Source organism: Scedosporium apiospermum (assembly GCF_000732125.1).
Source record: "Scedosporium apiospermum strain IHEM 14462 chromosome Unknown SEQ_SAPIO_0132, whole genome shotgun sequence".
In the NCBI taxonomy this organism is placed as follows: Eukaryota; Fungi; Ascomycota; class Sordariomycetes; order Microascales; family Microascaceae; genus Scedosporium; species Scedosporium apiospermum.
The window spans coordinates 1,866,113-1,888,030 of NW_015971833.1; the positions used below are offsets into that span (position 1 = coordinate 1,866,113).

At 51.9% G+C, this 21,918-nt stretch overlaps 7 protein-coding genes and 1 pseudogene across 7 annotated transcripts; 3 read left to right on the forward strand and 5 right to left on the reverse strand.

Moving 5' to 3' along the window:
* Window positions 1–642: 642 nt before the first annotated feature.
* Window positions 643–1,360, forward strand: SAPIO_CDS9240 (uncharacterized protein; the record flags this gene model as incomplete). Its single annotated transcript, XM_016790682.1, has 3 exons — window positions 643–819; window positions 908–1,188; window positions 1,246–1,360. The coding sequence occupies 3 exons, from the start codon at window positions 643–645 to the stop codon at window positions 1,358–1,360; spliced, it is 573 nt and encodes a 190-aa protein (XP_016639985.1).
* A 436-nt stretch (window positions 1,361–1,796) lies between these two features.
* On the reverse strand, window positions 1,797–2,690 carry SAPIO_CDS9241 (annotated as a pseudogene; the record flags this gene model as incomplete).
* Window positions 2,691–3,376: 686 nt separating this feature from the next.
* Window positions 3,377–6,601, forward strand: SAPIO_CDS9242 (uncharacterized protein; the record flags this gene model as incomplete). Its single annotated transcript, XM_016790683.1, has 3 exons — window positions 3,377–3,667; window positions 3,821–4,540; window positions 5,132–6,601. 3 exons carry the CDS (start codon window positions 3,377–3,379, stop codon window positions 6,599–6,601), a joined length of 2,481 nt encoding a protein of 826 aa, XP_016639986.1.
* Window positions 6,602–6,908: 307 nt separating this feature from the next.
* SAPIO_CDS9243 (Riboflavin transporter MCH5) lies at window positions 6,909–8,409 on the reverse strand (the record flags this gene model as incomplete). The annotated part of the gene is made up of 2 exons (XM_016790684.1): window positions 6,909–7,846; window positions 7,923–8,409. 2 exons carry the CDS (start codon window positions 8,407–8,409, stop codon window positions 6,909–6,911), a joined length of 1,425 nt encoding a protein of 474 aa, XP_016639987.1.
* Window positions 8,410–8,920: 511 nt separating this feature from the next.
* Window positions 8,921–9,615, reverse strand: SAPIO_CDS9244 (uncharacterized protein; the record flags this gene model as incomplete). Its single annotated transcript, XM_016790685.1, has 2 exons — window positions 8,921–9,370; window positions 9,454–9,615. 2 exons carry the CDS (start codon window positions 9,613–9,615, stop codon window positions 8,921–8,923), a joined length of 612 nt encoding a protein of 203 aa, XP_016639988.1.
* An 841-nt stretch (window positions 9,616–10,456) lies between these two features.
* On the reverse strand, window positions 10,457–11,740 carry SAPIO_CDS9245 (uncharacterized protein; the record flags this gene model as incomplete). The annotated part of the gene is made up of 2 exons (XM_016790686.1): window positions 10,457–11,155; window positions 11,561–11,740. 2 exons carry the CDS (start codon window positions 11,738–11,740, stop codon window positions 10,457–10,459), a joined length of 879 nt encoding a protein of 292 aa, XP_016639989.1.
* Window positions 11,741–13,055: 1,315 nt separating this feature from the next.
* SAPIO_CDS9246 (uncharacterized protein) lies at window positions 13,056–15,358 on the forward strand (the record flags this gene model as incomplete). The annotated part of the gene is made up of 2 exons (XM_016790687.1): window positions 13,056–13,360; window positions 14,335–15,358. The coding sequence occupies 2 exons, from the start codon at window positions 13,056–13,058 to the stop codon at window positions 15,356–15,358; spliced, it is 1,329 nt and encodes a 442-aa protein (XP_016639990.1).
* A 538-nt stretch (window positions 15,359–15,896) lies between these two features.
* On the reverse strand, window positions 15,897–20,436 carry SAPIO_CDS9247 (uncharacterized protein; the record flags this gene model as incomplete). The annotated part of the gene is made up of 7 exons (XM_016790688.1): window positions 15,897–17,626; window positions 17,687–18,128; window positions 18,183–18,441; window positions 18,491–19,112; window positions 19,178–19,253; window positions 19,454–19,515; window positions 20,346–20,436. The coding sequence occupies 7 exons, from the start codon at window positions 20,434–20,436 to the stop codon at window positions 15,897–15,899; spliced, it is 3,282 nt and encodes a 1,093-aa protein (XP_016639991.1).
* Window positions 20,437–21,918: the final 1,482 nt, after the last annotated feature.

A 21,918-nucleotide genomic window follows, 5' to 3' on the forward strand; every position in this document is an offset into this window, starting at 1 on the left:
CTGTTGCGTAATATCTGCTCTTCTCCCTCGGAACATATGATTAGAACACAACGGGTTCAAGCTGGAGAAATCCTAGGCTTTAGAGGATTGCGTCCATGTGTTTTATAATATATTTGAGCGGTCGCCAAAGTTCCGTGCAATGTCCAGTATATGATGTCCAAGAAAGCAAATAATCCCATGAAATCGTTAAATATCATTTTAGAAACTATTTTCCGATTGTGAACTTGTGACGTTCTGTGCCAAGTGGAGATATCAGAGTCCACGACATCAGCACCGGGGATCTCGACAACAACCCTCAGGAATGCCACTGCCGGAATGGAGCAGACTGTGCGGTTGACCGATTGATCGACGTTCAGGAGGCTGCCTCACAGACACACCTAAGCCAAATCTCGTATCCGATGCAACCCTCCTCACTGGGCAATCGGAGTATTCGTTGTCCGTCTGACATGCATCCTTGCTCTAGCATCGTGCCACCAACTTTAAAATTAAAAGGGCAGCCGGCTTCTCTTTTGCAAGAGAATTGCCGAGTCCCCAAAGTTTGGCGTCTTGGGCACATTCCCCCACGCTCTCGATTCTGTGTGGACTGTGGAGACACAATCGCGTCGCAAATTTCTTTCCATTCGCGCAAATCACCCTACGAGTATGTCTGCCGAGAAGCCGAAGTCCAAGAACCCAATCAAAAAGCTATACGACAATGGCTTGAACGCCGCTGCGGGCAAGTGGATTTGCGCAATCGTGATCCTGGGCTTGTCCGCCGCCGCTGTCGCAAAGGTGAAAGAGGGTCCTGTCCGCCCTGCCGCCATCGTTAATCTCGCGTTCGTATGTTCTGCCTCGCCCTTTGTCTAGATAACGACGAAGCTGCCGCCGATAACTGACGCGATAAAATTCCTCCCATTTTCTCTTCTAGGCCACGTCCCATTTCTTCCTCCTTGGCCCGCCCGTCGACCCTATCTCGGCGACCAACCCTCGAACGCCAAAATGGTACATCATCATCCTGGGCATCTCGACCGCCATGTGGATAGTGGGGCCCGTCCTCATGTTCGCCATGCTCTACGGCAACGACAAGGAAGGCGTTTCCTATCTCGAGCGTCGTCGCCTGGGTGGCTTGGTGGGCGAGATTACCTCAATTGCGAGGTCCGGCACGGAGAGCATCTGCATCGCAGCCGGGTGCTTCGGTCTTAGCGCTTTGTACGTGTCCTAGTTCGTTCCTGCAAGACTTGTGCAAAGCTAATTCATCGTGCACAGGATCTTGTCCCTGTATCAGTGGTACTTTGTCATCGCGGTCCACACTAAAAAATTCACGCCCGAACAGGTCAAGGAAGGATATGACGAATTGGTGACGAATGCGAAGAAGAAGTGATCTTCCTCCACTAAAAGTCGGCTCAGGTCGTCTCTGTCGGGGGAGATAACAAAGGCGCCACATATTCGTGATGATGCCGGACGGGAACTTGGAGGCGAGACGGGGCCCCATTCTGCTCGCAGGAAATACGTTATGCGTGGGGGGGGAGGCAGAAGTGGCAAGATGAATTTAGTGTTCGGATTTGTTTAATAATACCCAACTTTTACATATACCACCTAGGCTCCATGGTATGCCCCAAACTGCGCCAAGGCTGTGAATACTTGGGCATGGATCGTAGTATTCTGGCCAAGTTGATCATCGTCTTAATATTGCGACTGGAAGGGATCCTACATCGTGGAACATTCGGTACGAACAATCTGGTGAAGGTGAAGAACTCGCCCCGGAGGTGCTCGGCCCCCGACAACTCGAATTCACGTCTGACCATTGATACTACCAACTAGGTACTGAGCCGTACATCCCCCACAACGGCTCTGTGGTCACTTATGTATACATTATCCTTGACATTCTGCAGTACCTCGTACCTGTCGACGGCCCAGAGGCTCTCGGGAGCAGGCCCCACCCATATAAAATCAATTCTGCTCCCCGTCTGGCTCGTGAAGCCCGTATACGTATCATATGGCCCAAACCTCGTTGAGTCGTTGGCCAGAGTGTATAGCTCTGTGAGGTACCCATCGTTCTGCACCACGCTATAGGCATCCCCGCCCGGAGGGGAGTTGAAATCGCCTGTCAGATAAACGGCGAGGGGTCCCCATTCTGCTTGAATCCGGTTTATCAAGTCCAACGCTACACGAATACCCTTGGACCTCGCTTCGGAGCTCGCATTGTCAAGGTGGGTGTTGCTGGCTATAAACTTTGAGCCGGTCTCAATGGCCTCAAAGACACCCACGGTGATGACTCGGCGACTGCCCGCGTTCCACCCGAATGAAGGAACATCCGGCGTGGGTGACAGCCACTTAGTTTCTGTGTAGAGGAGCCGGAGAACCGTAGCGTCGTAGAGGATTGGAGAATACTCTCCGCTTTGCTTCCCGTCATCGCGGGCAACCCCGATATGAGCCCATTCGGGGCCGAGTCCGCTTTTAACGTCGAGGAGCTGTTGATGGAGGACTTCCTGCAAGCCGATGACGGTCGGGGCGTTGTTGGGAGCACCAACGATAGTGCCCGAGAGCTGAGCGACTAATAGGGGTCGCCGGATCGACCAAGGGCGCTCGCCTGTGGACAGCGACGTCGCCGCGTAGCGGATGTTAAAGGAGACGAGTCGCAAGCCCAGCTCCTCGGCACAGACGACTTGTAAAACGATCGCTGCAGCATTTAAGACGTGACCGACTCGCATCTTGGTACCGAATCGACGCAGCTGCATAAGAGCCACTGCGAGGATACTAATTGCTTGTCTAAAAGGCGATTCAGTTATGGATGACAATGCGATCCTAACATTAAGCCCGGAAATTATTAGCGTGTAGATTTCCTGACGTTGAAGAAGTAAATGCGGAGAGTTCGGAATATTTAATATGTGCCGTTTATATTTCAATGATTCGGGAGCCATGGGGCCAATCATGGATAAATATCCATCCATGTGATTGGATTGCGGAGTTGAAAGGAGATGCCAAGGGCTGTTCACGGTTACGATGTAACTGCAAGAGCAACGTGCAAATCTTCTTGCTGCGGGTAAATGAAATCCACACTCCGAGGCCTTGGTGCTTGGTGGCTATGCCCAGTGGAATGAGGCAAAGACGGAAGATTAGATCTTTCGGCCTTGGGGAGCAGGGTTAGCCCGGCAGCGACGTCGGAAGAAGGCCAACGACTTAAGGGGGATGAGCTCCGGGTGCTGATCGGATAATGACGTCGCGTCCGAACAGGACAACTAGAAGCCTCGTACTTATGACGTCCATATCGACTGATGCGGAAGACCGTTGAAAAGGAGGAATAATAACATAATGCTTAAACAAATATTCGAAACCTTTTCACCTTCTCACCTTCTCAACCCCCAGCTCATGCCCTTGCCGCACAATTATTCTCATCATGGCGCCACGCATCTTCCAACTTGCCGGCTCATGCAACCACTATCCGTGGGGCAAGAAAGGAACAGATTCCTTGGCCGCGAGACTCTGCGCAAACACACCCGACACAGGATTCGAAATTGACGATGGTGAAGTGTACTCAGAGATGTGGTTCGGTGATTATCCTGACTTTCCGGCCAAGTGGGTTGAGTCTGGTGTGCCGCTGGCGGATATTCTAAGGACGGACCCCGACGGACTTCTGGGCAAGCATGTGGCGCAAGAGTTTGATGGGCAACTCCCGTTTCTCCCAAAGGTGAGTAGGCCACGATGCTGGTGCCCTATTACGGTATGATAATCCTGGATAGCAGTAGGGGTTAATTGTTTGCACTCCCAGATACTTTCAATTGCTCAAGCGCTCCCACTCCAAATTCATCCACACAAAGCTCTCGCAGAGAAACTTCACAAGTGCGACCCCAAGAGATTCACCGACCCGAACCACAAACCCGAAATAGCCATCGCACTCTCCAAGTTCGAAGTATTCGCCGGCTGGAAACCGCTTTCTGTTATTTCCGTACTCCTCAACATTCCCGCTCTTCGCCAATTTATACCAGAAGGTACCACGTCCTGGACAAACAACACGCTGAGAGAAGTAGTGCGCGGGCTCCTAAAGGCAGACGAAAAGTTGGTGCGGGAAGTCGAAGAAAATCTGAAGCGACATCCGAGGAGCGAGCTGGAGCATGTCCATCAACAGGGTTACATACTAGACTTGCTTCCGCGCCTGCAAGAACAGTACGGGTCTACCGATCCGGGGAGCCTGGTCGCCCTTCTGTGTATGAATTATATGGTTCTTGAGCCTGGAGATGCGCTTTTTATCCCTGTTGATGGGATTCATGCGTATTTGTCTGGTGACATCATTGAGTGCATGGCACGGTCCAACAATGTCTTAAATAGCGGGTTCTATCCGCGGGCTGATCGTGATAACATTGATCTATTCGTCGAGACGTTGGCCTTCTCCTCGCTGTCAGAGAAGGATATCACCCTCCGCCCGAAGCGCTGCGAGGATGGTGCTGAGGGACACACAGTTATCTATGAGCCTCCGATCAGGGAATTTTCCATGCTCAGAGCAGATTTGGGGGGAAACTCGGAAGAGTGTATCCGAGGACAGGAGGGCCCTAGTGTTGCCATCGTAACTCAGGGACGAGGAATCCTAACTGGCGACGGAAGAGAGGTTTCTGTAAATGAAGGGCACATATTCTTTATCGCGCCGGGAACACGTCTGAGGTGGAGAACGAGCACGGGGCTCCAGGTGCACATGGCGACGTCCTGAGTCCGGCGTACTCTTAGAGTCGAAACTTTCTGGGTAGCACGGGCAATAGGATATGAGTTGGACCTGGATAGAACTGCCAAAAATCCTGTGAATGCAGGGAGATTTGGCAGGTAGTCGCTCATAGGATCGAGGTACTCGTGCGCCATATTCAATCCAAGGGAGAAGGTCCCGTGCGGGGTCTGAATTCCATCACTAGATTCTGTCCCTTCCCCCCTTACTCCGGTTTTGATCACACGAACTCGAGCTGATAAGTACCGAAGCCTTTAAAAGGGCAAAGAGTGCACTTTCTTCTCTCTGACTCTCGGTTGCCGCCCGCGAGATATCTCTGCAGCCACTGATCCCGAACAACGACAATCAACACGGAGTAGACATTTGCCATATTCACCGTATCGTCATTCACTGCAGTCCGAAGTGGGAGCTTAAGTATTGCTAAGAACTATGAGAGCGGAGCACGAGATCCATCATCCATCCACCAAAGGGTCGACGCCTCTGGTCGAAAGGCTCCAGAAGCTAGAACCCCGATTGCGCAAGATTGTGGCCATCACCGGCCTACCCGGCTGTTCGATCGGGGTCATTCACAAAGGAGTCGAGGTGTGGAAAATCAACTTGGGCTACCGCGATGTTGAGAAGAAGTTACTACCTGAGTCCGACACCGTATTTCACCTCAACTCGCTGACGAAAAGCGTCACTGCAGCCGCTTTTGCTTGTCTGGTGCAGGATGGCAAAATTACCTGGGAGACACCCATCAGGTCCATCCTTCCAGAGTTTGCCGAGGGATCCGACGAGATGGACCGGGACATCAATGCCATAGACCTACTGTCCATGCGCTCAGGACATCAGTCTCTAGGCTGTCTTCCCTGGCAGGGGAATAACATCGTGCTTCTCGATAAGCGCGATACCATCAAATTCTGGAATTCGACACCTCGCGCGGGAAGTTTTCGGAGCTTCTTCAGTTATAATAACTGGGGATACGGAGTCATTACTCTGGTGATTGAGAAGCTGTCGGGACAACCTCTGCACCAGTTCTTCCAACAGCGGATATTCGACCCGTTGGGCCTAAAGCGTACGAAAATGCAAGACTCCATCCCGTTTGACAACAGCGCTCTCTCGTACGCCATGCTGGAAGATAGATCTCCAGTGCGCGTCCCGGAGCCCACCATTGGCGCCGGAATCTTCACCGAGGGCGGTTCGGGCGTGCTCTCGACCATCGACGACATGCTAGTCCTCTACCGCAAATACCTCGAGGCTATCAAAGACCAGCCCCTGTCAGGCAAAACGACTACGCCCGGTAACCCTTTCGTTCGCTGCACCACCCTTGTGGCGCCTCATAACTTCCTGCCAGCAAAGTCGTCCATTCTTCGGGAGCAGTCGTACGGCTGTGGCTGGATCCGTTGTCAGCTTCCAGGGCCCCTGGGTATGATTGGCATGAATAACGACTTTGGCGAAATGCCTCATGTACTAGAAGGGGGGCCCTCGCATCTATGTCTCTACCACATGGGCATGATGGTTGGCTCTACCTCCAACATCGCTTTGATCCCGGAAACGGACACAGTGGTATCCCTGTTAGCTAACGCGTCGCCGCTCGGAGACGGTACGGATTGGATGTCGCAGATGATCATAGAGGAAATTTTCGACCCGCCGACCAGACACAATTTTGAGGAGTATGCTGAAAAAGTCGCATCCAAAATGTTGAATCATATACCCTCGTTGGGAAGAGAACTTGAGGAAAGACGTGTGTCCGATACGAAGCCCTCTTTCCCACTTGAAGCGTACACGGGGTTGTTTATTCACGACAGGACGCCGTTCAAGATTGACATCCGGCTTGACAAAGAGAAGGACGGCCTAACCATTACATTCATGGGGTACGAAGTCGAGACTTACGAGCTGCGGCATTACCATTATGATACATTTACGTGGTAAGTTTCCCTTCACCCCAGAAAAACAGAACACTTTTCCATGCTTACTTTGAGGTTGTCTACGTCTAGGTGGATATCCTTGAATGAATCCGCCAGGCGAGGTCGATTTTTATGTTTCTATCAAGCCGATACGTTCCTCTTCAACTTTGAGGGGACCGATCGCTTCACTTGGCTCTCTGGAGATATCGGGACGGAGGCATATGTATTTCTCAGAGTTTAATATACTGCGTCGTCGATATATACAATCGAGATTTATACTCGGACATAGGCTTAACCCGACTCCGTGGCTCTGGTGAGGTCATCAGATCGCATTAGAACTTCCTTCTAACATCCCACCCAACCACACCGACCCTCGCAGAGATATAGCAAGCCAAGGCACCAAGGTAAGCAGAGCCAGAAAAGGCAATCAACGCGTTCCATCCCCGCGCACCCCCAAGTCCGAGTAGAGATCCACCGATGGGCAGGCTCGTCAGCGTCCCAAAGCTCGCCATCATAGACGCCGTGGCGAAATACCGACCGTACGCCTGTGACTCGCAAAACTGGCCCAGACAGACAGGGTACAAACCGAGGTTGCTCCCACTCACGAACCCGAAGAAGACGCAAAACACGATCAAGACGGCTCCAGAATGCGCCGAGGGTAGCCAGAGAGCAAAGGCGCTAACAGCGCACATTGCGTTGGTGAGGATGATGATGTTGAACCGGCCGAACTTGTCGGCCAAGAGGCCTGGGAGGAACCGACCTACGACCGAGCCAGCGTTCAGGACGGACAACAACTTGGAGCTGTCGGACTCGGAATGGCCGTGTGCGACCGCGTACGACACGATGTAGGTCAACGGCACGAAGAGGCCCCATTCCATGAAGAAGATGGCCAGTGTAGCCATGGCGAAACCCCGATCTCGAAAGATGGTAAAATCCGGCCAGACCGACTGCACCTTGGGGCGCCCATCAGGACCGAGTTTGGGAGGAAGTCGGCTGCAGATGAATAAGTTGGCCGGCACGCAGAGACCGAGGAAGATGAAGCCGAGGATCCGACAGGCCCAGGGGAAACCCACGCCGTTGTCGCCGAGGAGGAATTGAAGCAGGAGGGGGAAGACGATCCCACCGATACCGCCAGCTGTTGATGCGATGCCGGTGGCTAGACCCCGCCGTTCGTTGAAGAAGTGCGCGACGGCACCGTAGGCTGGGGCATTGAGGAGAGCGCCACCGATGCCACCCAGGACGGAATAGGTTAACATGATCTGGTAGTATGCTATACCTCGGTGAAGTCATTTAGAAGGCGAATTCAAGCAATTTTTGTGGTCTTTTACAATTCGTATATCACTCACACTTTGAAAGACTCAGCAGCATCAAACTCGTAACAGTTACCAAACTTCCAGCGGCAACCAAAGCCCGGGGTCCGTAGGTATCAAAGACAGGCCCGACCTGAACCCCGATGAAGAATACGAGGAAGAGGTACAAGCTGAAAATCCATCCAATGTTCGCATGGCTATAGTTGCTGAGCTGGTTGCGTTGGAAGTACGACTCGAATACGCCGGCCGAGTTAACGAGCCCAAAGATGGCGCCCATGGCGCAAAAGGAGCCGAATACGACGAGCCATGCCTGCAGGCCGCCTTCGGGGTATGTCTCCCGTTCTTCTTCGTGCGTGGCGTCTGCGGAGGGGGAAGAGGGGGTGTCGGCGGAAGCCGACGGTTTCTTGATCTCTACGGCTTCATTTTCGTTCTTAGGATCGCGTGGAAGCTTTGCTTCGGGCTCGTCGGATGAGAGGCGGTTTTTTAGGCAGGTGTCCTCTGCATGACTCGAGGCGATGGTCATGTATATATCAACGCAATTATCTCGTGAGCTCGCGCACGAGTTGAGTAATTTCGCTCACTCGTGTGTTATGGTAAAGATTCGAGGCAAAAACTGGAACAAATCGGAAAAGGTTGGGATGGCGGGATTTCGGAAGCATATGACTGATATTTATAAATCTTCATCCCTTGGCATTCGGCTTATTAGCCAATAAATATGCCATTTCGCGGGCCATTTGCCCAAGTTGGGAATAGGTTCACTCTCGCCATGGTTGCATTCCCGGGTGCCCCCACATCATCGACTCCGCCAAGACAAGGGTTCGGTTTCGGCGTCCTGTAACCGTCCGTACTTCGTAAGTAATACGGAGTCGTATTCCACGTTTAATCCTCAATCTCCACAATGAAGTTCACTTGTGCGTTGCCCACTTGTTGCCAACTCATGTCTCGATACAAATGTCATTCTGACGAACTGGATATCAATCTAACATCACTCATTTTTAACACATCCTCACTGGCACGGACAGTGTGCCTCCCTGTTACTGTGGCCCGATATCCTTCTCTCTCGTCGGAGGTATCCTCATCTCCCTCCTTACCAGCTCGACCTCCAACACATCCTTCGTCAATGACACCCTCCCATCTAAACCATCATCATCGACATCGAAATACAGCGCCCAGTGTCCCGGAGACTCTTCGACGGCACAGAATCCTTCCCACTCGTCAAACGTAACCCGATGGTCAACAGGAGTGCAGCTCCAAGGCCCTAGCTTGTGACCGTCAGACTCGGACTTGGTCCCGTACTTGACCTCATGCGTGTCCTTGTCCACGTATATCCAGTTGAGTATTGGAGGGTTGTCCATGATTGTCGAGACGTAGCCGTCACCTTTGCGACCCCATTTGTGAACGGGGTGAGGAAGATAGTAGCCCGCAAAGGGATGTCCTTCTGGCTTGTCATGATTATCGTCTTCGTGTCGGGTGGCTATCCATAGCTATAAAGGATTAGAAACGAAAGAGAAGAGGTGATCAAGTTGCTTGCCTTGTGGTCTCTTAGGACGACGAGATGACCGTCTACCTCGCCAGCTTGGGGCGACTGGTCGTTGCACGATACAACCAAATTAGTCTTTCGCTCGCGGTGCATCTGCTTCATTTGGTTGCGCTGGGTCATCTGAATAGCTTCGTTTGTCCCAACGATTGCCGGACAGGCAGCAATAGCAGTAAGAATTCCTAAGACCATTTCGACTCTTGTTCAATGGAAATGATGAATGAGCGGTAGGGATAAGAACTTCGGTATAGAGGATTGATTCCCATTTTCGTTTGCCATTGGGTTTCTTTGATCTGGTGTCTAAAAATAGGCTTGAGGAGACCAAGGCAGGGAAAGGAATGAAGTATTGGGGCATAATAACGGTAATGTTGCATCAGTGGCTGATGCCAAAATTCCACCCATCCAACGCTACGGAACTGGTAGGTTAATAGTTGAATGATTTTATGCGTCTTTCCCAACTGTAGATCGGGACTGTGATTTGTAAAGGCAACAAGCAGTTATGGTGATAGTAATGGAGGGCAGCATAGTTCTGCTACTCCAGCGTTCATTACGCAATAGTGAGCGGGAGATCTTCCTCGATCGGGTGGCTCGGTATTGGTGAGCCCGGTTGAGGATAGCAATGGTACCTCGACCAATTTTAGACTGGAGACGAATCAAGACTATCATCGAACGAGCCGCTCCTGATTGCCTAGACACACATTGGCTTGCGTGTCTCGGTGAGTATATTCCTACTTTGGAAAAACATTGATTCTCCGTTTTATGATACTTACTACCAGAATCTATTATCAGTCTACTGTTCACTCCACTTTTGCAAGAAGAGAAGAAGAGCTATTAATTAGGGGCCGAAGCGTTTCTTCTGATGATCTGAGGAGAGATTTACCAGTTGGAGAGACGAAACGAAGAATCTTCAGCTGCATGCCATTCAGGGAATCTCCCTGTTAATGAGTAGAAAACAAAAGAATAAAAAGAAATAAAATACGCCCTAGACCTCCATTCTGGTGCCACGGCCAGGTTCGAGCCCACGGTTACCGTTCTACCGCGACCGTTTAAAGCTTGCTCCTACGTCGTCCCACGCTTCATCTTCTCCCTCCATCTCCAAGCCCTCTCCCCAGTCACTGCCAGGGACTTCCGCCGCATCGCCACCAGGGAACTGTTCCTCGTCTCCTCCGTCTCTCTCCTCCGCAGCGCCACATAAGGCGCCTACACGCAAAAGATTCCAAGACAGCTCGAGCAGATCAAAATCCGGAAGGTCGGAGTCCTCGGACGTGATCGTAAAAGTTTGCCCCGTCATCAGTGGGAGACCACTTGGGCGGAAAAATCGCCTCGAACCCCAGCTTGGCCTGTCCAAGAGACCTTCTTGCTCCAAGATCCGATTGATGCTGCGTCTTGGCAGGCTATCTGACGGCTTAAAGGTTGTTTCCTTCATCCAATGTATTTGAAGAACAATCGAGTCATTGGTCTGGCGAAGGGGTTTGATGGCCATTTTTGCATCGTCGAACCATTTATGTAGCGTTGGTGTGAGGGAAAGAAGATTGCGAGCGGATTCGGCGATGTTTCGGCTTTCGTACGCTTGCGACCATCTCCGGGCTTCGTGAAAGCCCCAGAACATGGTCAGTAGCCTCTGTATATTCTCGAATTTCCGTTTCTCTAAGATGGCGTGGGGGAAAATGTGCGCCGCCTCGGGGTCAGGCGCGCCGGAGAAGATACACCGATTATCGTCCCTGTCTTTGCACTATTAATAGCTTCTAGATCAGCGAATGGCACACGATTCGGCGACTTGGGAGGCATGCCTCTTTTGCAGCGGCAGCACTGCGACCCCCAGCACCAGCGGGCCCGTGTGGAGCTCCGCCTGGAGTCTGCCCGCCGCGTACCACAACTAAAGAAGGGAAAGTGAGTTAATACTGAACATATCTATATCCTAATAGCTTGAGTAGTATGACATACAGTCTTTAATTGCATCCGGGGAGAACTTCAATAGGTCCTCTACCCACACTTGCATGCAGGCTTGAGGGTCTGGACTGGTTTTCAAACTATCCCACCTCGTTCGTAGGTATTGAATGGGAGCAACCATTAAAATTGCGAATGCGGCACAGTTGAGGGGAGAAAGGTGATGATTCGTTTTCTGAAAAGCTTGGACCTCCTCAAACAGATCTCGTCTCATGTCCAAGTCGGTGATGTAGTCCAGCGTCTGTTCCTCTTCGACTTGGTCCTGGGAGAGAGAGCGAAGGGCATCCTCGATCAGACGCGGGTTTCGGCGGTGGGCTTGCTTAACCTCCTTTGAGAAGGGAATCTGTTGGCTCGAAGAGGCCATGTTCATTCTGGAAACTAGGAGGAATGGCTGCGAAGGGGATGGGATAAAGACACTTTCTAGCAGGCGACGGCGATTCCAAAATCGACGGTGATGCTGCCAGGATATCGTAGAATGCCTTGACAGACGATGGAATAGGTGAGGAATTCGCACCAAAGCTTTATTTTTTGACATCTTCTTCATCACATGATCTCAGGGTTCACATTAGATCATCGAGACAGAACGGCAGGTACGACTTGATGACGCGACCTCGAAAGTAAAAACACGTCTTTAAACGCGTATCTAAGGGCTCTCGTGTCTCTCACACGCGTTCACTCAGGATTGGGGGTGGTCTTCTGAGGTAAAGGGGTGAGCAGAGAAGCTGCCACTGAGTAGGACAGCTGAGTATTCTTTCGGTCATAGTTTTAACAACGCGTCCTGTCACTAGAAGATACCGTCTTAGTTCCTAGAAGAAGAGAAGGAGAGCTAATTGGGGTGAAAGCATGGCTTTTTCAGTCGTGATGGAGATGCCCTGACCTCTTAAGAGGACAGCATCGTGTAATCTCCAATAGATCTGTACCAGGGAATAAAGTGCGGAAGCTCCCGAATGTAACATTCCAAGCTACGTGTAGGGCGACGCAATATTTGAGTTCATACCCGTCGGACCCTTAAACCCGGGGAATCTCCTCCGATCTATTAGAATCGCTGACGTCACATCCTGGTAAGGTAGCACCAACGTCTTCCGTGAGGACCCCCTGAGGGGGAGTCAATGGGAACCTGGGTGCTCTGCCACCTTTTCATACTGACGCTATGAGAGGATCACAGTGCCGCAGCTCCGTCATAGCAATGATCTTCAGGGACGCCTAACGAAAGCCTTACGACTCCTCTCCGGTCGTTCCGCCATTGCCCAGTTAGCTGTTCTGGTTTGTGCATCGCAGGGGATTACATGACATCATTCACACCATCACTTTGCAGTTCCGTAACAAGATGAAACTCAATCAACAGGACAAAAGTATCCTCGTACGTGGGTATTTCGTCGTCCGATCAAAATTCGATGCGAACCTTGTAAAGAGATCCTCGCCGATCCTGATGTTAGCTGCAGGATGGGAAGCCGTAGGCGGCTAGATTTCGTCCGTCTACCACTACCACTTGGCGTCATTGACGCGTTGTGGAAGAGTCATACTTGCAATCGACATTGTTCGCATCCGTCCGCCCAGAGAGAGCATAGTGGAGGGTTGTTGCATGGGTTAGAAAGGTCATATTTATTCGATCGATCGAACCCCAGCTTCCGTGCAATGCTTTTTCCATTTAGCATTTGAAACAAATCATAAAGTCAAATTCCGCAATGTCCAGCGACGAAAAGCAACCAGAGAACCTGCAAGTCTCGGAAGCCTCCGACGACGAGACTTCGTCTCAGGGGGCCCAGCCCCAGGCCCTTACGAAGGGCAAGAAGGAAAACGATCCTCCTATGCACTACACCGACCCTGCCGCCGGCAAGCCCGGCCGAGAGCGTGTTCGCAAGACCCGTATCAAGGACCGCGGGAAGTCTGATGCCGAAGAAAGCAGCCTGAAGATAAAGATTGAGTTAGACTTGGAGGCTGAGATCAACCTCTATGCTCGTGTGAAGGGTGATGTCACAATTGGCTTGCTGTGAGTTTTTAGCCTCCCCTTCCCCCAGCCCCCTGTTTTCTCGAAAAATCTATGGTGACACTAGATACACCACAGCAGTTAAGCGGCCTGTTTACTTAGTGGTCTTCGTCTATGGACCTACTATTTGATGGAATTCCTCAAGTTGGTCTCGGTGCGATAGATAATGAGATTGGAATTAGGATACGGGAGGTGAAATATGAATACGGGGATGATATGACGGTCGTCTGTTCTTATATTCATGGGGTCTGTCTTTTCTGAACCGTTTTAGTGTTAGGTCTCCTGTATTAACCTGAATATTACCCTCTTGGTCACTCTTTCTTGTCCCAGGTCAGAGTAGTAAAACTCTTGCATCCGCAGAGATACTGAGCTTGCCAATTCGCTTGCTTCCTTGCATAGGCGTTTTTGATCTGCTGGTTGCCATCGCTGTGTGCAGGTTCAAGTGAACCATGTTTCAGGCGAACATGAGGGGTGTCGATACGCCAATGTTTCCCATATGTCCCATTCCAGTTCTTCTATTAGTAGTCTACGTAGCATCATCGCGGCTTAATGTTTTGCTTCCTGGATATCTAACATGAACACGATCATTTGCGCAAGAGGTCTGCTTTAATAAACAACACTTCAATTAGTCGTGTCAATACCTCATAACATCTGGAACAGCGTCGAACTCAACTCTTTATATTCCTTCTCATGGCCGTTCTTCCTTCACGCTTACCTCGCCCGATCACCGTAGTGCTTAAGTGGAACCATCCACAAGCCACATTGCTACATGTTACATCACATCACCGATTTATATCAGATCATAAAGACTAAACGCCGCGTTGGAAGAGAGGACGCAAGATTGAGTTTCCCAAATTACTTCATTCCGTACACTACTCCGAGAGGGAACTTCTTGTATTGTCCGTTGATAAAAAATTGTGATTGAAACATCTACTTTTCTGGGGATCCTAAGTCATCATGGTACCTACCTTGAACAGGCGCCTCTCAATGGCGTCAAGCTCCATCGGCCTGTCCAAACATACCTTCCATCAGAAAATAGAAGCACTCTCACAGGCAGGGTTTTACGGGATAGAGCTCACCTTCCCAGACCTGCTCGCCTTTGCCCAATCTCACGCGAACCGTGACATCGCCAGTAATGACTATGACGCGCTTTGCGAAGCTGGCCAGCAGTTGGGGGATCTGGTTAGACACCATAACTTGAAGATAATGGTTCTGCAGTCATTCAGAAACTTTGAAGGATGGCCCGAGAGAAGTAAGGAAAGGGAGGAAGCCTTTGCTCGCGCTCGCGGTTGGATCCGCATCATGGATGCCGTGGACACAGATATGCTTCTGGTTGGCTCATCTGATGCAGGGGGCATTGTGTCGTCCATCGAACAGCTTGCTTCGGACCTAGCGCAGCTAGCAGATATGCTGCACGAAAAAGGGTTCAAATTAGCATATGGGAATTTGTGCTGGGCAACGCACGCGTCGACCTGGAAGGAAGCATGGAACCTCATCCTGCAGGCGGACCGGCCTAATATCGGTCTTTGCCTCAACACGTTCCAGACGGCGGGAGGGGAATGGGGTGATCCGAGGACAGGATCTGGTCAAATTGAAATGTCCGGGATATCCTCGCAGACAATCGATACGAGATACAACAAGAGCTTGCAAGAGCTCTCCCGCGAGGTGCCTGCAGATAAGATCTATTTCGTGCAGATCAGCGATGCGTATCGGATCTCACCACCGATGAAGAATGACTTCGATGAATCAGGGCTACCATCACGGGCGGGATGGAGCCGCTCCTACCGGCCGTTACCCTACGACGGAGGGTACCTGCCGATTGCACAGGTAGTGGAGGCGGTCCTAGAAACGGGTCTCAGGGGCTGGTTTAGCATTGAGGTCTTCGATGGGCGGTTCGAAAAGAAGTACGGGGATAACCTAACTAAATTCGCAAAGAAGGCTAAAGACACCTATGAGAAGCTACTACGAGAAGCGAAAGGGAGGAGAACATTGAGCGGCTGAAATAAAAGATCGAGACTGTTTTTATAACCCCCCTACCGTCAGTTCTGATTCCGCGGAACTGAATTTAATCTCTTATTATCTTCTTGACGAGAAAATGGAGCGGTACATACATCGGGCCGGCGAATTTTGGGTTTGGCGATTTATCTTCTGGCCTGAGAGTGTGGTAAAGGGGGGACCCTGTTTAGACGCGGTAAAACCCCCAAGCTTCTGCTAGACAGGATAAAGGGCACACTAATTCGGGGTTGGAGGCTAGGGACAAAGTATGAAATCGTAGGAAGTAGAGAGTGTTGGAGAGAGCGTCGGTCAGAGAGTTTAGCGGAGGGGGTCATCGAGGAAGTGTCATACAAACCTGCGGGTCTCGAGCAAACATTCTACCAACTTACCAAACAGATCATTCTTCTATTTCAAGACCATACCGTAGGCCAAGACACTTGTTACAACGGGATCAATAAATGAAAACGCATCAATTCAGCTAAACTACAACACCTCGAACCTGTACCACCCCGCAAAGTCAACCCCCACGGCCGCAACTTCCCGATCAGCCCGATTCAATCCCCGACCTCCCGAGACGCAGCCCCGAGCCGACGAAGTTTCCAGAAGAGTCAAGTTCGACCACCCGCTTCGTCCGGCGGAAGTACTCCAGGAAACGACAGAAGATCTCCTTCTTCGGGTCTTTGTATGCTCGGCCTGGGAGTGTCCGGAGGTCTCCGACGACGAACAAGGCGCCAATTTGCCGAGTAGCCCCGACGCAGATCCGGTGCTGGTCAGCCACGAAGCACGGACCCGTCTCCGCCGTCACGCACAACACGAAGATGACCACCATGGCCTCTCTACCCTGTAAGGAGTCGGCCGTGTTCACCGCCACGTCCCTGCAGGCGGCGTTGTCGTGGGCGTTGAGTTTCTTCTGGAGCTGGTGCAGGTTCGCCCTGTAGGGCGTAACCACGACCACGTCGGAGCTGGTCAGACCCAGGTTAGCCGTCAGCAAGGCCTCGACGAGGGCGACAGCGACCCTGTTCTGGCCCAAATTGTACCGAGAGCGAGTGTCGTCATCTTGTCGGCATCTCGACTCGGCGCAGTCGAAGAACAAGGGCAGAATCTTGTTCGGTGGGCAAGCCGGCGCCTTGAAGGTGCTTCGCACCCACGTTTCGACCCCCATAAAGAGAGGATTGGCCCTCACGGCAACTTGGCTGGCGTAGGCAAACCCCTCGACATCGGGGTAGATCACATCCCGGGCCAGGTCGAAACAGCCCTCAACAATCCGGAACTGGACGTTGAGTACGAAGCACGGCCAGCCGCTTCGCCTCACCTGCTCCAGTTGGGACACCCTTGCCAGGTCCGAAAATGCATTTTCGCATTTTCCCTTGCGGAATTCGTTGTGAGACATCACCACTGGAGGGAGCTGGCGTGGATCTCCAGCCATGGCGCAGGGGCGACACCCACGGCCCCAGACCAGAAGAGCGTCTGCTTGCCACATTGCGCCAGCTTCATCGAGGATAATACCCTTAGCCACGTTCGAGTTGAACTTTGAGTAGGGATCCTGGCTGGAACAGAAGGGCGTGGTGCACACCGCGTCGGCCATCATGATGATGGTCTTCACCAGGTCTAGGATGAGCTGGGATGCCGCTGGCGTAGAAGACTGGAACTCGTCGTAGGAGATTTCACCCGCTGCAAACTTCCGAAGGCCTTCGTATAGTGCGTCGGCGACGACCTGCTCTCGAAGGTCATGTAGGCACTTGGGATCATCAGCCGTAAGCTGGAAATCACGGGCACCCATGACCTTGAGCAACCACTCGCAGGGCGACAGCTTCAGAGACCACCTCCCAGTACGGTAGGGGTCTACGATGTCCTCACCAGCTCCACAAGACTTGCCCGAGGCTATCTTAACGAAGGCCGAAACCTCTGTTTGAACGGCATATCCCCGAACCACAAGAGGAGGGGAGCAACCAGTCTCGCTAGCAATGGCCATTCCAAGTTGGTGAAGGCGCTCGGCGAAGTTGGTTGTTGCCACGTGCGTCGGGGCGCTGCAATGGATCTTGCCAATGTCAGGATGCGCCATGAACAAGCACGCCGTAAGAGCAAGCATCTCAGTCTTGCCTGATCCAGCGAACCCGATGATGGCAATGATGCCCAAGCGGGTGACCTCGAGGTATCTTGCAAACCGCTCGCGAGCTTCGTCGCTTATCCTCGTGGATATGGCAGTGCGGGTCTTTTCGTCGAGATGGTTGATGAAGTCGACGTGGGGGAGGGTTAGTGGCCGCGAGGCAGTGTCTGGGTCGTCACGACGAGCGTCCGCTCCCTAGGCGTGATCGCTCAACAAGGTTTGGAAACCAGAGCCGGACTGGAAGTCCCGTTTGAGGAGATGCGGGATGTAGTTCTCGAACATCTCGTCCTGCTCCAGGGCTTTGTACACTCCTTCGACCCGACGGCGAGCGATATGCAAGCCGGCATCGAATTTGAGGTAGTATTTGCCATCCACACGATGTTCGAATCTTTTCGCTTCCGAAAAGGTGTCGTACGCCGGGATGGTGATGTTCGTTGCCGCAAAGTTGGTGTCTTTCCTTCGGGGCCGACGTATCCTCAGCGCCAGATCGCAGCGGGTAAACTTCCAGTCCTCAAGGGGCAATTTTCTAGCTTCCCAGAACATTGTGTCCAGAGGTCCTTGCTCCTCATCATCGTCAATCATGTTAGGCGGTGGGGGCGCGAAGGCAAGAGCCAGAGGGGAGTCATGAGACAGAAGCCGTAGAAGGGAGGGAGCGAGCTGGTGGTTGTCCTAGAGTCTAGTTAGCAAACCGAATACAGGAAGAGGTATGATATGGCGACATACATGGATATTGTGCCACACAAGTACGTTAAACTCTGGAGCCGTACTGTCCGGCGTATTACCCGTGCGAAGGAACATGCATCGGACCTCCTTCTCCCTGATCTCCCTAACGTCTTCAGACAAGTAGAACACCTCTTGAACCGCGCCCTGGGATACGCTTATCATGCAATCACGATGTTTGTCAAACTTGTATGTCGCAGCGTAAGGGTGGTCTCTGGTAAACTTGGGCACCTCTTGTCGATACCGGGGCATACACCAGTTACTGCAAACACGTTAGTGGTGAAAGACGAGGAAAGGCGAGATAAACGTACCCTGCGCTGTAGGGGAAGACATCTTGGATGGGATTGGGGAAGTCTTTCGAGAAACTGGTACGACCTTTCGGGAGAAGGAAAAGCCCAGGGAACAGAAGCGTGAACTCTGTCTGCGCACATATGTCCCGTAGTGACATGACGCCTCCCATTAGATGGCCATGGTTGACAATTCCATCATCCTCGTCATTGCCAATGAAAGGAATGCCGAGGCCATCGACAGCAGCTTGCTCGCCATCGTGGAGCTTGAACTTCAACACACACATCTCTGCAGGCTTGGTGGTTGAGCGGGGTGGGAGTGCAGCGAGTAGCTCGTCAGACGCCACATCGGCAGTAGAGGTCCAGGTACCAATGGGCAATCTAATCTCAATGCTGAGAGCCGCGCAGGGGCTGCCATCCACCCTAGCAAACGTAGCAGCGCTGTCCGGTGACCTGGGGAACAGGATTCGGATGCCGACTCCATGCCGCCTGTTCGCCTGGTGCACATGATAGAACTGCGTCCGATGGTTGGCGGGATATCCAATCTTCTGGCCCCCTATGAGACGTAATCCCGAGTCGGTGTCGTAGAGTAGGGCGCATTCTTGCGACTTGGCCTTTTGCCTAGTCATGCTGGGCGGCATATCGGCTAAAAAAGGCGGAGATATGCGTTAGCGCAACAGATCAAATAGCGACGATAGTGAATTGACCAACCTAAATGAATGGTGCAGGTCCTAGTTAGGACTCCGCTTGGTGTTTTGAGCGGGGCGGGAGAGGAAGGGACACGGATCTAGAATAACAGTTAGAGGGGCACTATGTTGATCTTACAGTAGAAGAGACTGACCTGAACGAACACGGCCAGTTGTTGAGCGCGAGCGGTACCAGTAGGTACTCACTCAAACGGGGAGGGGTGGAAGGGACACGGATCTAGAATACTGTAGAAGTTAGAGGGGCACTATTCAAGTTGATCGTACAGTAAAAGAGACTGACCTGAATGAACACGGCCGGTCCTTCGCAGAACACGGCCAGTTGTTGAGCGCGAGCGGTACCAGCTGGTACTCACTCAAACGGGGAGGGGTGGGAGTGTCGAAGAGAGAGGGCAGAACTTGGCCAGTTATCGAGCGCGGGCGGCACCCGTTGGTGCTCACCCAAACAGGAATGGGTGGGAATGTCGTGTCGAAGAGGGAGGGCGGCACCCGATTGTACACTGTCTTTACGTCGCTTGGCAGAAACCCAAGCACGCCGAAGAGTGAGCTGTGAATTCAGCGAATTAGCAACCGGAAGAACGAATACAGCTTCGCACCGCAAATGGGCTGGAAGGAAAAGAGAAGCTGGGTTCGCGTACAGTGATGGGCCAGAGATGTTGGGGGGCGGGAAAGTTCTTGATCGCGAAGAGGGACAGCAGCGACAGGGCCAGGCGAGCTCACGATTTCTGAAAACTGGGAAGAAAGAAACAGAAGAAAACCAATCCCTCGAAAACTGATCATGCCCTGAGCATGAAAAGCACGAGAAGCGCGACGCCGCGAGAATCACGTGGCCATTAACGCGCGAGGTACTAGACGCGACCCGGAGGAAGGTCCGACAGACAGCACCAATCAAATCTTTAATTACATTCAAATAAGGAAGTCACAAAGGAGCACCGTTTCCAAAGCGAGTTAATGTTTGTTGTAAATGTCTCGAGAGTCGACACTCGAATCCCGATCTCGAGCTCCTATTTCGTATCTGACGACTCACGAGCCTAGATAGCCTTCCACTTAAGGACTGAAGCACCCGTTATCGTTTCCTCAACCAGGACAATTTAGACAATCTGATATTATTAATTGACCGCGATATCACAGACTCTGCCAATCCACGGGGGGATCTCATGTCTGGTATGATTCACATTTGTTCTCGTGATTGCCAATGAACGTGAAGCCGAAGCCTTCAACAGATGGCTTTTCACCGTCGTTGAGCTTCAACTTCAAGATGCACATCTTCGCGGCCTTGGTGGTTTCTCAGGCCGGGAGTGCCGCGAGCAGCTTATCCGATACCACCTCCCCGGTGGAGGCCCAAGTGCCAACATGGAGCCTGACCTCAATGATGACATCGATGAGAGACTCGCTTGGCTTACCATCCACGTTGGCGAAGGCAACAGCGCTGCTGGGCAATCTTGGGAACTGGATTCGGATGCCAACAGAAGACCGCCTGTTCGCTTGGTTTGACCAACAGAACTGCGTACGGTGGTTCGTCGGGTATCCGATTTCCTGGCCACCGACGATGCGAACGTTGTTACCATCCTGGAAGACTAGCGCACAGTCGTGCGTGCCAGGCTTAGGCGGCTTTTCTTTTTCTTTATGTCAGACATTTTGTCTCTAAGAAGCGGAGAGATGCGTGAGAAAAACAAAGTACATCGCGGCAAAAGAATTGGCACACCTGAACGAGACGGATTATATATAGATAGAAATATCTGGTCCTCCTGTTAACAATGTCGAAGGCGAGATATGTTGCGGGGGAGAAGAAAAAGAGAGCTCGAGGGATAAGAGAGTAAATATCTCTAGACACGAGAAGAGAGGAAAACCCGTTGGCTCAGGATTCTGCCGGGGGATGCGGAGGGAAGGAGCTTCGGCGAGGGTGTTGTCTCTCCGATTCACATGTGGACCCTGGAGCGTGGCATCAGGAAGGTCCGGGTGATATACTAATTAAATACTTGATTTCTTTCTAAAAAGGGAAGTGACAACAAGACGTGACAACAAGACGTGACAACAAGCAGAGTGCCAAAAGGGAAGTCACTGTCCTTCGTGAATTTTGTGAATGCCCTCGACTCTCGAGTCCACACTCGAAGTCGCTCCTGCCTCGGATCTAATTAGAGCAAAGATCCTTCCCCTTGTGTCCTCAGACTCCCTTTGTCGTTTCCTCTTCGATGATTTCAAATTGGACATTTATTGTCTGATATTGACCCCAAGATCATATGCTCTGCCGACTGAGGGAGGAGCTCATGTCTAGTATGATTCACATTCAAGTTCCATCCGTGAGGGAAGGTGCAGAATCTTACTCATCAATTGATTTCTTCTCCTATAAATACCACTGAAGCATCCCGGCCGCTCTCATTTCTTCTTCTTCTTCTTCCATTTACCAACCCCGAGAGAGGCAGTCCTCGGAAAAGGGCGCGTTTCGTCTGAATGCGCTCACTCCGACCACCTCGCCCTGTGGGATATTACGAGAGCCGTGTCGCAAAAGCTGTGGAGAAAGCAACAATCCTAAGGCGTGTAACCGCAGCCGCACCCGAGCAGTCGGTCGAATACGATAATCATGATCCCTTTGCCTTTGCATACGACGACAACAAGCTTCCCATACAGCCAGGACGCAACTACGAACCGGATGTCGCATCTGTGGCATGGCAATCGAAATGCGCGCCGCGGGCATGGGAGTTGCGGGCGAAGAAACCCGGAACATCTCGAATGTTTTGCCGAGTTCCC